The sequence below is a fragment of the Pristiophorus japonicus genome, chromosome 4 (assembly GCF_044704955.1).
Source record: "Pristiophorus japonicus isolate sPriJap1 chromosome 4, sPriJap1.hap1, whole genome shotgun sequence".
In the NCBI taxonomy this organism is placed as follows: Eukaryota; Metazoa; Chordata; class Chondrichthyes; family Pristiophoridae; genus Pristiophorus; species Pristiophorus japonicus.
The window spans coordinates 159,311,639-159,327,164 of record NC_091980.1 but is presented as its reverse complement, the minus strand read 5'-3'; the positions used below and the strand labels follow the sequence as shown (position 1 = coordinate 159,327,164).

Below are 15,526 nucleotides of genomic sequence, written 5' to 3'. Positions count from 1 at the left end.
CCGCCCATTAAGTGTGATTTTCCTGCAACTGTGAGACCTCATTGTTCCCGTGCCTGGTGTTTCATGCAAGGGCTGTCACAAACCTTAGGCTAAATTTCAGTTCACTTTGTGCCGTGTTTAGACTAGTAGAATTAAAGTACTGCACTCAGTCCCTGAACCAGAAACTTTTTTTTTAATGCACCCTCCCTTTTCCTCCCTAGTCTGACTATACCAATTCTGCCACTTTTGTACCGCAGCCCTGGGAAACCAGTGTATTGAAGTTAGAGCAGCAAAGGATCGGTATTGTGTATGGCCTGCTTTCCTAATCAGGTGTGCCTTAATGGGGGTTAATCAATTTTTGCATTGTGGGTTGAGAATTGTGTGAAGAGGAGAATTGCATCATAGAATCATACAGCATAGAAGGAGGCCATTCGGCCCATCGTTCCTTTGAAAGAGCTATCCAATTAGTCCCACTGCCCTGCAATTTTTTTCCTCTTGAAGTATTTTTCAAATTCCCTTTTTGAAAGTTATTATTGAATCTTTAAACACTTATTAAATCTCCCCTTGACCTACTCTGCTCGAAGAAGAACAATCTCAGTTTCAGTGGTCCCCTTTGAATTCCACACACTGAAAATGCAGCAAAATATTGGCACTTTTGTGGCAATTAACAGCTTTCTTTACAAAATCACAAATAAAAGCCCTATTTTTGTGTGAGGACTCTGTCTTACAGTGACATGAGGTAACTTTCAGTAGTCCAGCCCACCACAGACTGCTCTGGCCTATAAACCTGCTATAGGACTTCAGGATTCTTCTGATTTTTGGATTTTACCAACTGGCATAAAAGTAACCGACTAGGCTTGGTCAAGAGAGAAGACACCAGTGGCATAGTAAGGGCTGCAGCATGTCTTTGGGTGCGATATTGAACAGGGCAGAATCGTGCCAAGGGGGCCTCTGGTGGTTAACTACCAGAATCTTTGGTGGGCATCCAACCAAGCGAAGGGACACGGGGATCAAAGAAATGACTTGTGTATGAAAATATCCTGCTGAAATGATTGATGCGTTTAAATTTGCGAGAGTTGTCTGCATGGTTCATTTTGTTTTTAATATGTCTTTCAGACCCTGAAGCTGCAAGAACAGCAAATACCAAGATCACCACCACACTTGGACTGGTGGTTCACGCAGCAGGTAATGCAACTTCTTCATATTGTGTGACAGCTTTAATAGCACCGCTTCAGCGCTTCTCCTACTGGGTCCAAAACACATGTCAGGGCTTCAAAGTGACGAGCTGATGGTGCAATCCCAGGACTGCTGGTGCTCTTTCAGTGGCTGGATTCTTCATTGAGACTGCTGATTATGTGATGCATAAAGTAAACGATGAACCGAATCTTAAGCATAGAATGTGCCAAACCATTTCCGGCCCACTGCCCCCAGTATCAATTACCTGATCTCCGTGTCATGCTAAAATACAAAGATTTTTCAAAGTTGCTGTAATTGTACAAGTTCTTTTGTATGGATTCCTCTTCCTCCCCCCCCCCCCCCCCCCCACTTGCTCCCTCCACTCCACCCTTTTGCCCCTGCCGTTCAATCCCGCAGAGGTTTTGATTCTGATCATTTTTTATTTTAACCAGCAGTTGGCCCTGTGTACTTTATTTTCATTCCATCTCGTGGTTTCACGGCTTATTACTTGAAAGAATGCTCTTGCAGCAGTTTGGGTCCAGCATAATGGATCTTGCGCGCTCTCGCTCGCTCTCTCTCAGCTGTGTGCAATACAATATTATTGTAAATGTATATTGGGTAAATTGAACATTTCACCAGTTCCTTAAATGTTTGTGTCAAGGTAGATTTATGGAACAAATTTACACAACACGAGTGCAGGCCAGTTTTGCATTTTGACTTGAGGATTTAGGAAATGCATGTCCCAGTTTTTGGTGCTGAATGCATTAAATATAGGGTTTGCAACACACTGATCTGGGGAGGAGAAAAAAATCAGCAAGGGTGATCACTATATGCCATGACTCCTGTTGAGAAGTGCGAGGATAAATAGGGAGCTGGCTGTGAAGTGCCTGTGGTTTGAGCAGTGGTGCAAGAGGGAGGGATTCAAATTCCTGGGACATTGGAACCAGTTCTGGGGGAAGTGGGACCTGTACAAAAGGGGACGGTCTGCACTTGGGCAGGACTGGAACTGATTTCCTGGGGTAACATTTGCTAATGCAGTTCGGGAATGTTTAAACTAATATGGCAGGGAGATGGGAACCAATGCAGCGAGACAGTGCGAAGTAATATGGAGTCAGCAACAGATGGTAGAAAGGTAAAAAGCAATAGTCAAAGGCAAGAAACAAAAAGGGCCACACTACATCATAACTCTAAAAGGACAAAATGTGTTTAAAAAAACAAGCCTGAAGGCTTTGTGTCTTAATGCAAGGAGTATCCGTAATAAGGTGGATGAATTAACTGTGCAAATAGATGTAAACAGTTATGATGTGATTGGGATTACAGAGACGTGGCTTCAGGATGATCAAGGCTGGGAACTCTACATCCAAGGGTATTCAACATTCAGGAAGGATAGAATAAAAGGAAAAAGAGGTGGGGTAGCATTGCTGGTTAGAGGAGATTAATGCAATAGTTAGGAAGGATGCTAGCTTGGATGATATGGAATCTATATGGGTAGAGCTACAGAACACCAAAGGGCAAAAAAACGTTAGTGGGAGTTGTGTACAGACCTCCAAACAGTAGTGGTGATGTTGGGGAGGGCATCAAACAGGAAATTAGGGGTGCATGCAATAAAGGTGCAGCAGTTATCATGGGTAACTTTAATATGCATATAGATTGGGCTAACCAAACTGGAAGCAATACGGTGGAGGAGGATTTCCTGGAGTGCATAAGGGATGGTTTTCTAGACCAATATGTCAAGGAGCAACTAGGGGGGAGGCCATCTTAGACTGGGTGTTGTGTAATGAGAGGGGATTAATTAGCAATCTCGTTGTGCGAGGCCCCTTGGGGAAGAGTGACCATAACATGGTGGAATTCTACATTAGGATGGAGAACGAAACAGTTAATTCAGAGACCATAGTCCAGAACTTAAAGAAGGGTAACTTTGAAGGTATGAGGCGTGAATTGGCTAGGATAGATTGGCGAATGATACTTAAGGGGTTGACACTGGATGGGCAATGGCAGACATTTAGAGACCGCATGGATGAACTACAACAATTGTACATCCCTGTCTGGCGTAAAAGTAAAAAAGGGAAGGTGGTTCAACCATGGCTATCAAGGGAAATCAGGGATAGTATTAAAGCCAAGGAAGTGGTATACAAATTGGCCAGAAATAGCAGCGAACCCGGGGACTGGGAGAAATTTAGAACTCAGCAGAGGAGGACAAAGGATTTGATTAGGGCAGGGAAAATAGAGTACGAGAGGAAGCTTGCAGGGAACATTAAGACGGACTTCAAAAGCTTCTATAGATATGTAAAGAGAAAAAGGTGAGGAAAGACAAACGTAGGTCCCCTGCAGTCAGAATCAGGGGAAGTCATAACGGGGAACAAAGAAATGGCGGACCAATTGAACAAGTACTTTGGTTCGGTATGCACTAAGGAGGATACAAACAACCTTCCGGATATAAAAGAGGTCAGAGGGTCTAGTAAGAAGGAGGAACTGGGGGAAATCCTTATTAGTCGGGAAATTGTGTTGGGGAAATTGATGGGATTGAAGGCCGATAAATCCCCAGGGCCTGATGGATTGCATCCCAGAGTACTTAAGGAGGTGGTCTTGGAAATAGTGGATGCATTGACAATCATTTTCCAACATTCCATAGACTCTGGATCAGTTCCTATGGAGTGGAGGGTAGCCAATGTAACCCCACTTTTTAAAAAAGGAGGGAGAGAGAAAATAGGGAATTATAAACTGGTCAGCCTGACATCGGTAGTGGGTAAAATGATGGAATCAATTATTAAGGATGTCACAGCAGCGCATTTGGTAAGAGGTGACATGATAGGTCCAAGTCAGCATGGATTTGTGAAAGGGAAATCATGCTTGACAAATCTTCTGGAATTTTTTGAGGATGTTTCCAGTAGAGTGAACAAGGGAGAACCAGTTGCTGTGGTATATTTGGACTTTCAGAAGGCTTTCGACAAGGTCCCACACAAGAGATTAATGTGCAAAGTTAAAGCACATGGGATTGGGGGTAGTGTGCTGACGTGGATTGAGAACTGGTTGTCAGACAGGAAGCAAAGAGTAGGAGTAAATGGGTACTTTTCAGAATGGCAGGCAGTGACTAGTGGGGTACCAGCAAGGTTCTGTGCTGGAGCCCCAGCTGTTTACATTGTACATTAATGATTTAGACAAGGGGATTAAATGCAGTATCTCCAAATTTGCGGATGAGACTAAGTTGGGTGGCAGTGTGAGCTGCGAGGAGGATGCTATGAGGCTGCAGAGTGACTTGGATAGGTTAGGTGAGCGGGCAAATGCATGGCAGATGAAGTATAATGTGGATAAATGTGAGGTTATCCACTTTGGGGTTAGGAAAAGGGGGAGGTGCTACGAGACCTGGGTGTCATGGTACATCAGTCGTTGAAGGTTGGCATGCAGGTACAGCAGGCGGTTAGAAAGCAAATGGCATGTTGGCCTTCATAGCGAGGGGATTTGAGTACAGGGGCAGGGAGGTGTTACTACAGTTGTACAGGGCCTTGGTGAGGCCACACCTGGAGTATTGTGTACAGTTTTGGTCTCCTAACTTGAGGAAGGACATTCTTGCTATTGAGGGAGTGCAGCGAAGGTTCACCAGACTGATTCCTGGGATGGCGGGACTGACATATCAAGAAAGACTGGATCAACTGGGCTTGTATTCACGAGTTCAGAAGAATGAGAGGGGATCTCATAGAAATGTTTAAAATTCTGACGGGTTTAGATGCAGGAAGAATGTTCCCAATGTTGGGGAAGTCCAGAACCAGGGGTCACAGTCTTAAGAATAAGAGAGAAGCCATTTAGGACCGAGATGAGGAGAAACTTCTTCACCCAAAGAGTGGTGAACCTGTGGAATTCTCTACTACAGGAAGTTGTTGACGCCAATTCACTAAATATATTCAAAAAGGAGTTAGATGTAGTCCTTACTACTTGGGGGATCAAGGGGTATGGCGAGAAAGCAGGAATGGGGTACTGAAGTTGCATGTTCAGCCATGAACTCATTGAATGGTGGTGCAGGCTCGAAGGGCTGAATGGCCTACTCCTGCACCTATTTTCTATATTTCTATGAATATTCTAACAACTGCTGTCTAGCATGCATGAAGAGTGGCCGCTTTGTGTGAGATAGCAGTCCAGCCTGAGCACTGCCATTCCAGTGGTGCTGAGTCCAGTCGTAGCCTTTTGCCATGTCAGAGATCAAGTAACTCCGTGCAGAGCAGTGATTGAATCCAGCACCCAGTTAAATGAATCCTAGAATGATATAGAAACATAGAAAATAGGTGCAGGAGTAGGCCATTCGGCCCTTCGAGCCTGCACCACCATTCAATAAGATCATGGCTGATCATTCACTCAGTGCCCCTTTCCTGCTTTCTATCCATACCCCTTGATCCCTTTAGCCGTAAGGGCCATATCTAACTCCCTCGTGAATATATCCAATGAACTGGCATCAACAACACTCTGCAGTAGGGAATTTCACAGGTTAACATTCGGACCATCGTGCCTGTGCCGGCTCTTTGAAATAGCGGTCTAATTAGTCCCAGTCCCCTGCTCTTTTCCCATAGCCCTGCAATTTTTTCCCAAATGTTATGATAAGCCACTAGGAACCCTGTTTGTACTGTTTAATGGTGATTTCTATGCATTCAAAACGAAACAGGAAATTCAGATTTGTATAGTTTCATGAATTAACTGAAACAACACCACAGATGATTTATTATTGTTGTACCTTGTCAGAATAATTCCTAAAGACTTAACTATGATTAATCAGTCCTATGTACATTTCAGATTGTTCCTGTCTCCAGTAAATACTTGTGCTTCTGGGAACTGCAACAATGCTGTGTGTGCCTCCAATGCACACTCACCCTAAGAAACATAGAAATTTACAGCACAGAAAAAGGCCAACAAAGAGCCGCACGGCCCTCGGTCCGCAGCCCGAAAGGTTACATGTAAACCTATGAACCAATGAACAATGACGGATAGGCAAAGAGCACCCAGCCCAACCAGTCTGCCTCTCAACAGCGACACCCCTTGTACTGAAACATTCTACACTCCACCCCAACTGGAGCCATGTGATCTCCTGGGAGGTGCAAAAACCAGATTAAAAACCCAGGCCAATTTAGGGAGAAGAAAAATCTGGGAAAATTCCTCTCCGACCCATCCAGGCGATCGAAACTAGTCCAGGAGATCACGCTGGCCGTATTCTATTCCCTGCAGTACTTACCATTATATCTGCACTGCCCAACAAAAGGTCATCCAGTCTAATCCCAATTACCAGCTCTAGGTCCATAACCCTGCAGGTTACTGCACTTTAAGTGCCCATCCAACCATCTCTTTAAAAATGGTGAGGGTTTCTGCATCCACCACTCTTCCAGGCAGCGAGTTCCACAGCCCTCTGCGTAAGGAAGCCGCCCCACCCCCTCAAATCCCCTTTAAACCGTCCATCAACCACCTTAAAACTATGCCCCCTTGTTATAGACCCCTCCACCAATGGAAATAGGCCCTTACTATCCACTGTCCAGGCCCCTCAATATTTTGTGCACCTCAATGAGGTCTCCTCTCAACCTCCTCTGTTCTGAGTGTTGCTGTCTTCTGAGCCATTCTCTCTTCTCTGTTCACTTAAGTCCTGCTCCTTTTCTCTGTCTTGGCTTTTCCAGTTTGTGTCTTGCTGTGTGAACAGTGAAAGTAATTGCAGATTGAGCTGGATTGAATCCGCAACCTTTCTCTGGCATGTAGGACGTGATTTTAAAAAAAAGAATGTTGTTTTGCTACAGATCTTGTTTGCCTTTAAGTAATGCAAGGTGGGATTGTGGAAAGGACAGCCAATGCACATTGAACCTGCTGGTGGTATGCAAACCCATTGTTTCCCCTTCCTGACTGTTGGCTGTATGTCAGAGTTCTGAACTAGTCTCTGCACTGCCCTGTGCAGTAGCCCAGTTTACCACACAGCCTCTATCAACATTTGTGATCTATCAAAAAAGAGTTTTGTTTTCTAATCGTGGAGTCTTTTATCAAGAAAGTTGTAAGTAAGTAAGAGTGAACCATTTTCAGCTTGCCCATGACCGGGAGTTATGGGGTTTTCTTTTATTTCTGTATCGCCCTGCACTACCCATCCTCATCTATTCCTTTCCCTTACAGCGGATGGCATTGCATTGGGTGCAGCAGCTTCCACATCACAGACAAGTGTACAGTTGATTGTATTTGTAGCTATTATGTTGCACAAAGTAAGTATCTGAATCTTGGATTTCTCATTCTTTACTGTATTCCACATTTTCGGATTTGAGATAAACTTTCAGTAATTGGATTTAACTGCTCATTTTTCCCCTTTAGACACGGGTACAGTAGTGGACTGGTAATTGAGAGGCCTGGCCTGGAGTAGTGTAATGACTGACTGGACCTACCGGAGGTCTTCACTAATAATCCGGTGAGGGGGCTCAATCCCATCATGGGACAGTAAGCTGTGAGGGAGATGCAAAGAGGTTGTGATTGGGCAAGAAGGTGTTAGATGGAGTATAATATGGGGAAGTGTGAAGTTAACCACTTTGATAAGAAGAATGGAAAGGCAGAATTTTTTAAATGATGAGCGACTAGCAAAAGTTGGTGTTTCAGGTCATCCTTTGTCATCCTTCTTGACCCGCTGAAATTTCCAGCATTTTCTGTTTTTGAGATCCCAGCATCTGTAGTATTTTGCTTTTGTATTGTTGTAGTAAAAGTTGGTATTCAGAGGGATTTGAATGTCGTTGTTTACGAATCACAAAGATAACATGCAGGTACAACAAGCAGTCAGGAAGGCAAATGGTATGTCTTTTGCAAGGGGCTTAGAGTACAAGCGTAAAGAAGTCTTTCTGCAATTATATCAGGCTTTGGTGAGACTGCACCTGGAGTACTGTGTGCAGTTTTGGTCTCCTTACCTAAGGAAGGATATGCTTGCAACGAAGGTTCACTAGATTGATTCCTGGGGTGAGGGCTACCTTGTGAGGAGAAATTGAGTAGACTCGCCTTGCATACCCTCCTAGAGTTTAGGAGAATGAGAGGTGGTCTCAACACACAATTCTTAGAGGGTTTGACAGGGTAGATGCTGACTGGCTGCTTCTATTGGCCATAGAGTCCAGAACAAGGGTTCATAGTCTGCGGATAAAGGATCGACCATTTAGGATTGAGATGAGAAATTTCTTCTCTCAGGGTTGTAAATCTTTGGAATTCTATACCCTAGAAGGCTGTGGATGCTCAGTTAGTGAATATGTTCAAGACTGAGATCCATCAATGTTTGGGCACTAAGGAAATCAAGGGATATGCGGACAGTGCAGGAAAGTGGGGTTGATATAGAAGTTCAGACATGATCTTATTGCATGGCAGAGCAGGCTTGAGGGCATACATGGCCTTACTGCTCCTACTTCTGTGTTCTTATGTAAGTTTGTGAATGTTAATTCAGTTTTTAAATAAATAAACGATTAAATAAATTAAATAAAAAGCTAGTATGAAATAAAAAGCTAGCATCAGCAATGGTGACCATGAAGCTATTGGATTGTCGTAAAAACCCATCTGGTTCACGAATGACCTTTTTAGGGAAGGAATTCTGCTGTCCTTATGTGGTCTGGCCTATTACTCCAGACCACATAAGGACAGCAGAATTCCTCTGAAATGGCCGAGCAAGCCACTTGGTTGTATCAAAACCTCTACGAAAACTATAATTAAAAAAATAACACCGGCATCAGATCATCCGGCATCGACCTAGGCATTTTATTCGGACATGACAGGCGCACACAGTGCAGTCAACCATGCCAAGTCCTCCTCACTAACATCTGGGGACTTGTGCCAAAATTGGGAGCGGAGTCCTACAGACTAGTCAAAAAGCAGCCTGACATAGTCATACACTCTCGATTATACCTTTCAGCCAACATCCCAGACTCTTCCATCACCATCCCTGGGAATGTCCTCAATCACCGGTAGGACAGACCCACCAGAGGTGGGGGAACAGTGGTATACAGTCGGGAGTGAGTGGCCCTGGGAGTCCTCAACATTGACTCCGGACCCCATGAAGTCTCATGGCATCAGATCAAATATGGGCAAGGAAACCACCTGCTGATTACCACCTGTTGCCCTCCCTCAGCTGATGAATCAGTACTCCTCCATGTTGAACATGTAGTGCTGAAGATCTGTGGTCCAGAACTAGCCGCACATCTAGCCAAGCTGTTCCAGTGCAGCTACAACACTGGCATCCACTCGACAAAGTGGAAAAATGCTCAGGTATGTCTTGTCCACACAAAAGCAGGACAAATCCAATCCAGCCAATTACCGCCCCATCAGTCTACTCTCAATCATTAGCAAAGTACTGAAAGATGTCGTTGACAGTGCTATGAAACATCACTTTTGTGCCAATTATCTGCTCACCAATGCTCAGTTTAGCTTCTGGCAGGGCCACTCGGCTCCACGCCTCATTACATCCTTGGTCCAAAGATTGACAAATGAACTGAATTCCAGAGTGGAGGTGAGAGTGGCAGCCCTTGACAACAAGGCAGCATTTGATCAAATGTTATCGGGAGGGAGAGTGGGTGGGGGGCGCAGCGCCGAGGGGGAAATCTCCACTCGCTGGAGTCATACCTAGCATAAAGGATGTGGTTGATGGAGGCCAATCATCTCAGCCTCAGGACATCGCTGCAGGAGTTCCTCAGGGCAGTGTCCTAGGCCCAACCATTTTCAGCAGCTTCGGCAATGACCTTTCCTCCTCCATCATAAGGTCAGAAACGGGGATGTTTGCTGATGATTGTAGTGTTCAGCTCCATTCGCAACTCCTCAGATAATGAAGCAGTCCGTGCCCATGTGTAGCAGTCCTGGACAACATTCAGGTTTGGGCTGATGAGTGGCAAGTAACATTCGCACCACATTTGACAGGCAATCATCACCAACATGAGAAAATCTAAATATCTCTCCATGACATTCAACTCCATTGTCGAATTCAACACCCTCAATATCTTAGGAGTCACCATTGACCAGAAGCTTAACTGGACCAGCCACATAAATACTGTGGCAACAAGAGCAGGTCGGAGGCTGGGTATTCTGCGGCAAATGTCTCACCTGACTCCCCAAAGCCTTTCCACCAGGTATATAGCACAAGTCAGGAGTGTGATGGAATACTCTCCACTTGCTTGGATGAGTGCAGCTCCAACAACACTCGAGAAGCTCGACACCATCCAGGACAAAGCAGCCCACTTGATTGGCACCCCACCCACCACCTTAAACATTCACTCCCTGGGCTATAAATGCCAGTGACGCCCAAAACCCAATAATGAATGAAATTTAAAAATGTAAAATAAAGTTTGAGGCCTGGACTGGTCAATGGATGTTCAAATCCCACCATTTGAGAATTAGAATTCAGATTTTTTTTTTTTAAAAGCTGGTATCAGTAAAAGTGACCATGAAGCAGTCGGATTGTCATGAAAACCCAACTGGTTCAATAATATCCTCTCTGGAAGGAAACCTGCTGTCCTTACTCAAGTCTGGCCTGTACGTGACTCCACAACCTTCTCGGGGCAATTAGGGATGGGCAGTAACTGTCGTCCTTGCCAACGATGGTGTATGCTCCTATTAACCGTGTCTCAGTTTGTTCGAAACTATTGAAATGTTTTCCTGATATCAACAGTGTTGTTTCTGAAGTGACTGCACTCATGTCGATGCATTTGTTTTGACCCAATCCCTTCTCAATATACTTTATTTAACACAGCCTTGACTCAGTGGTAGCACTCTCTCCTCTGAGTCAGAAGGTTGTGGGTTTAAGTCCTACTAAGAGGCTTGAGCACAGAATCTGTAGTGCAGTACTGAGGGAGTGCTGCACTCTTTCAGATGAGACGTTAAACTGAAACCCCGTCTGCCCCCTCTGGTGGACATAAAAGATCTCACGGGAATATATATTGAGGATGATCAAGAAAGGTGCCATTGCCCTCGACTTCAGCAACGAAAGGACAAGTTAAATGACAACTTGGGCGGAAACTGTACCCAAAGCAGTTTGTTAGGGGACTGTAGGACCGGGCTCAGTCGAGATTTTGTCTTTCAACAATGGCAGTTTAAAAATAAATAAATGAAGCTGCCAGAAGGTGTCTGGCCTGATCTGGGACCCCATCTCTCTAATGTTTCCAAGCCTTGGCTGCGGTAATATTCTAATCTGTTGCTCATCTTTCTCTAGCGCCCTGTGTTGTCCTTAGTAAATTAATACCCATCAAGTGCGTGTATCGATGGGAACATTCATGGTTTGTCATGGCTCTTCAAAAGTACCTCATTGACTGTAAAGCACTTTGGGACATCCTGAGGTAGTGGGGGAAATCTTGTGATTCAAATAACCGTGAGCACCATGTGTTGGACTAAATCTTTTACCGTAATCTTTGTTCCTCTGTTTTTAGGCTCCAGCTGCTTTTGGTCTGGTTTCTTTCCTCATGCACGCAGGGCTTGAAAGGAATCGAATCAGGAAACACCTACTGGTGTTTGCCTTGGCAGCACCACTACTCTCCATGGTCACTTACCTGGGCCTGAGCAAGGTAAGTAACATTAAATCATCGCTGGTATTCATGCAGCACCTTTGCCACATTAAAACCCGTCTAAATACTGCGCTAAGAAATTGCAGTGTGACGTCTGTTGTCACCAACATGCTGCAACCCTAAATGCTGCAATAGGGTGAATGGTCAATTGATCAATATTTTTGGTGGTATTTGAGAAGGCATTGGTCTTCGAATGGTGCCATGGGATCTTTAACATTCACCTGAGAGGGCCTCGGTTTAACGTCTCATCCAAGGGTGAGGCATCTGTTACTCCCTCAGCATTGCGCTAGAGATTCCTGCCTAGATTATAAGATCACACTGGAACATGTGAACTGTGACTTCTGACCGAGAGGTGGGAATGCTGCCAAGTGAGCCCAGCCATCATGTGTGGCATTGGCACAGTTTCAGGCACAAGTTACTTAAATCTATTACCGTTGCATCATTCTACAAAGCGATGGCAGAGCGGATAATATAATTGAAGGAAGGGAGTGTTTCCACATCAAGCCGTGCAATTCAAACATCAAACTATTACAGAAATAATGTGTGTGGTATTTTTCCCTCTGTTTTCAGTTTTTGAAATGACAAGTCCTCTTGATCTAACCCGGAGAGCACTGATTGCGAGCTTACTGACCCGATCATGCAAGGGAGCGGAGTCAATCTAATCTAATATTTTCACTAATGCTGGGAGCTTTGTCTAATTAGTATTTGCTAATTCAGTCCCCAAGTAACATTGAGTTGGGCAATGCCTTGAAACCATTCCCCTGTAATCCATACTCTAACTCTGCCCTCCTCAACTCTTGCTGAGTTCCGGTTGCATGGGCTCCACAGACTGGAAGGACTCTTCAACCACAGGGCCACCACAGCCCAGCACTCCCTCAGTGCACTGAAGTGCCAGGTTAGATTATGTCCTTGAGTGAAAATGCTAGTAACTGAGCCTAGCTGATGGGATGGAATCACTAGATGGTGATCAGGAGAGGGAAACCACTCTGGTCTCCTCCTGATCCTGTAAGTGGGAGAAAATATTCAGCCCCTTGAGCCTGTTCCGCCATTCAGTTAAATCATGACCGATCTATATCGTAACTTCATTTACCTGCCTTGGTTCCATAATCCTCAATACCCTTGCCCAACAAAATCTGAGTTTTGACATTCAGTTGTGACCCCAAGCCGCAACAGCTTTTTTTTGGGGGGTGGGGGAAGGAAGGAAAGAGTTCCAGATTTTCACTACCCTTTGTGTGAAAAGTGCTTCCTGAACTTGTCCCTGAACAGCCCAGCTCAAATTTTAAGGTTGTGCCGCCTTGTTCTGGGCTCTCCCACCAGAGGAAATAATTTTAAATCCTTGAATCATCTTAAACATTTCAATTAGATCATCCCTTAATCTTGTATATTCAAGGGAGTACATGCCTAGCTTATACAACCAGCCCTCAAAATGTCACCCTTTTAGTCCTGGTGACATTCTGGTGAATCTGCACTGTACCCCCTCCTTTGAGGTGTGGTGCCCAGAACTGAAGGCAGTGCTGCAGTTGTGGTGTAACCAAAGCTCTGTATAACTAACGTCACTTCCAGCCCTCAAGTTGAAGACCAACATTCCCATTAGCCTATTTAATTATTTTTGCCCACTTTTAGTGATTGAACTTTTTTTTAAAAAATGGTAAATCCAAAAGGCACTTCAATTTAATTTTAGTTCTGTAACTGTTATTTTTAAAGTGCCCTGATATTGAGACTTTTATTTGAAACACGTGTATTCTGCTGGTGAAATTCCCACTTCTTCCATGTGGATGAATTCCCCAGGTCTGTCAGGCTGGTTATCAATGTTGGAAAAACCAGCAGGAAATTAATGCTTCCGTCCTCTTGTATACATATTTTTGACAGTGTGATGGATGAAAGCTTGTCGAACACTATTTTTTATAAAAAATAATGTATTTGTATGAAATATCTGGGCTATGGCCTTTGCTAAACTAGCAGAGAAAGGAGTTTTGTTCATTACTAATATTGCACAGCACAATTTCAACCCAATAGAATTTTTAAATCAGTGAGCAGAGTTTGAATGACCTGGAGAATGGTTTGCAGCTGGGTTTGACCCTGTGCTGTTACATGATCGGATAGAAAATGCTAACATAGTCACAGTACAGCCAGCAGTAACAGACACCATTGAATATTCAGACAGCTTAATTGGTCATTATCTCATTGTTATTTGTGGGAGCTTGCTGTGTGCAAACTGGCTGCCACGTTTTCCTGCATCACAACAGTGACCGCACTTTGAAAGTGCTTTAATTGGCTGTAAAGTGCTTTGGGATGTCCTGAGGTCGTGAAAGGTGCTTTAGAATTGCAAGTTCCTTCTTATTTCTTTCATTGTCAGCAGGGATTTGCTTTTGTTTGCCATAAGTGAGATTGCTGATTTTAACTACATTGGGCCCAAGTTTCCACACGTGCCTAGAACGGCGCAGTCCCAACCTGGACGCCCGTTTTTTGCGCCACTAAGTGAGCGTAAAAAAATCCTCTGTATTCTCCACCTACTTGCAGGTCCTCTGGCCCTCGGCGCAGCCAGCACGAGCTGTGGGGGGGCGGAGCCAGGTCCCTGCGCTGAAAACAGTGCCGGGACCTCTGCACATGCGCGCTACAATGGGCACGCAAGTGCAGTAGCTCCAGGCACCGAACTGTGTGGGAGGGGCCCGAAGCACGCAGCCCCTAGCCCTGGCTGAATGGCCTCACTGGGGCTGTGTGAATAAGGCTCCTCCCACGGCCAGCTCCTGCTCTCTCCTTCCCCCGCCCCCCCCCCGGACCAGATGCGACACCCGCTCTTCCCCCCCCCCCCCCCCCACCGCTTCTGGACCAGACCAGACCAGACCCGACACCCGCTCTCCCCCCCCCCCCCCGCCTCCAGACCCGACCCGACACCTGCTCCCCGCTGCCTCCAGACCAGACCAGACCCAACACCCGCTCCCCGCCTCCGGACCAGACCCGACACCCGCTCCCCCCTGCCTCCGGACCAGACCCGACACCCGCTCCCCGCCCCCGCCTGCCTCCGGACCAGACCCGACACTGCCCCCCCACCCCCCGACCCGACCCGCGCTCCTGTTCCCGCTCCCCACACCCCCGACTGTGACTGGACCCGACCCGACCCGCGCTCCTGTTCCCGCTCCCCACACCCCCGACTGGACTGGACCCGACCCGACCCGCGCCTCCCCGACTCGACTCCCCTCCCGGACTGGATCCGACCTGACCTCCCCCCCCCTCTCCCTCTCTCTCTTTCCCCCCCCCCCCCCCCCCCCCCCTCCCTCCCTCTCTCTCTCTCTCTCTCTCTCCTCCCTCCTCCCTCCCTCTCTCCTCCCCCCCTCCCTCCCTCCATCCACCTCTTACCCCCCTCCCTCCCTCTTTTTCCTCCCCCCTCCCTCCCTCTCTCCTCCCCCCCCCTCCCTCCCTCTCTCCCCCTTCTCTCTCTTCCCCCCCTCCCTCCTCCCTCCCTCCCTCCCTCCCTCCCTCCCTCCCTCCCTCCCTCCCTCCCTCCCTCCCTCCCTCCCTCCCTCCCTCCCTCCCTCCCTCCCCTCTCTCCCTCCCCCCCCTCTCTCCCTCCCCCTCTCTCTCTCTCTCTCTCTCTCTCTCTCTCTCTCTCTCTCTCCCCCCCCCCCTCCCTCTTTTCCCCCCCTCCCTCTTTTCCCCCCCCTCCCTCTTTTCCCCCCCTCCCTCTTTTCCCCCCTCCCTCTTTTCCCCCCCTCCCTCCCTCCCTCCCTCTCTCTCTCCCCCCTCTCCCCCTCTCCCCCTCTCCCCCTCCTCCCCCTCTCCCCCCTCTCTCTCTCTCTTCTCTCTCGCTCATCCTCTCTCTCTCTCTCTCTCTCTCTCTCTCTTCCCCCCCC

At 46.6% G+C, this 15,526-nt stretch overlaps 1 protein-coding gene across 1 annotated transcript in view; it reads left to right on the top strand.

The window, feature by feature from the left end:
* Positions 1 to 15,526, top strand: part of slc39a9 (solute carrier family 39 member 9) — a 42,356-nt gene that overhangs the window by 23,789 nt on the left and 3,041 nt on the right. The window contains exons 4-6 of the mRNA XM_070878730.1: positions 1,096 to 1,164; positions 7,285 to 7,370; positions 11,541 to 11,675. Of these exons, the coding sequence (XP_070734831.1) occupies positions 1,096 to 1,164; positions 7,285 to 7,370; positions 11,541 to 11,675 (290 nt within the window). The remainder of the gene's footprint in view (positions 1 to 1,095; positions 1,165 to 7,284; positions 7,371 to 11,540; positions 11,676 to 15,526) is intronic.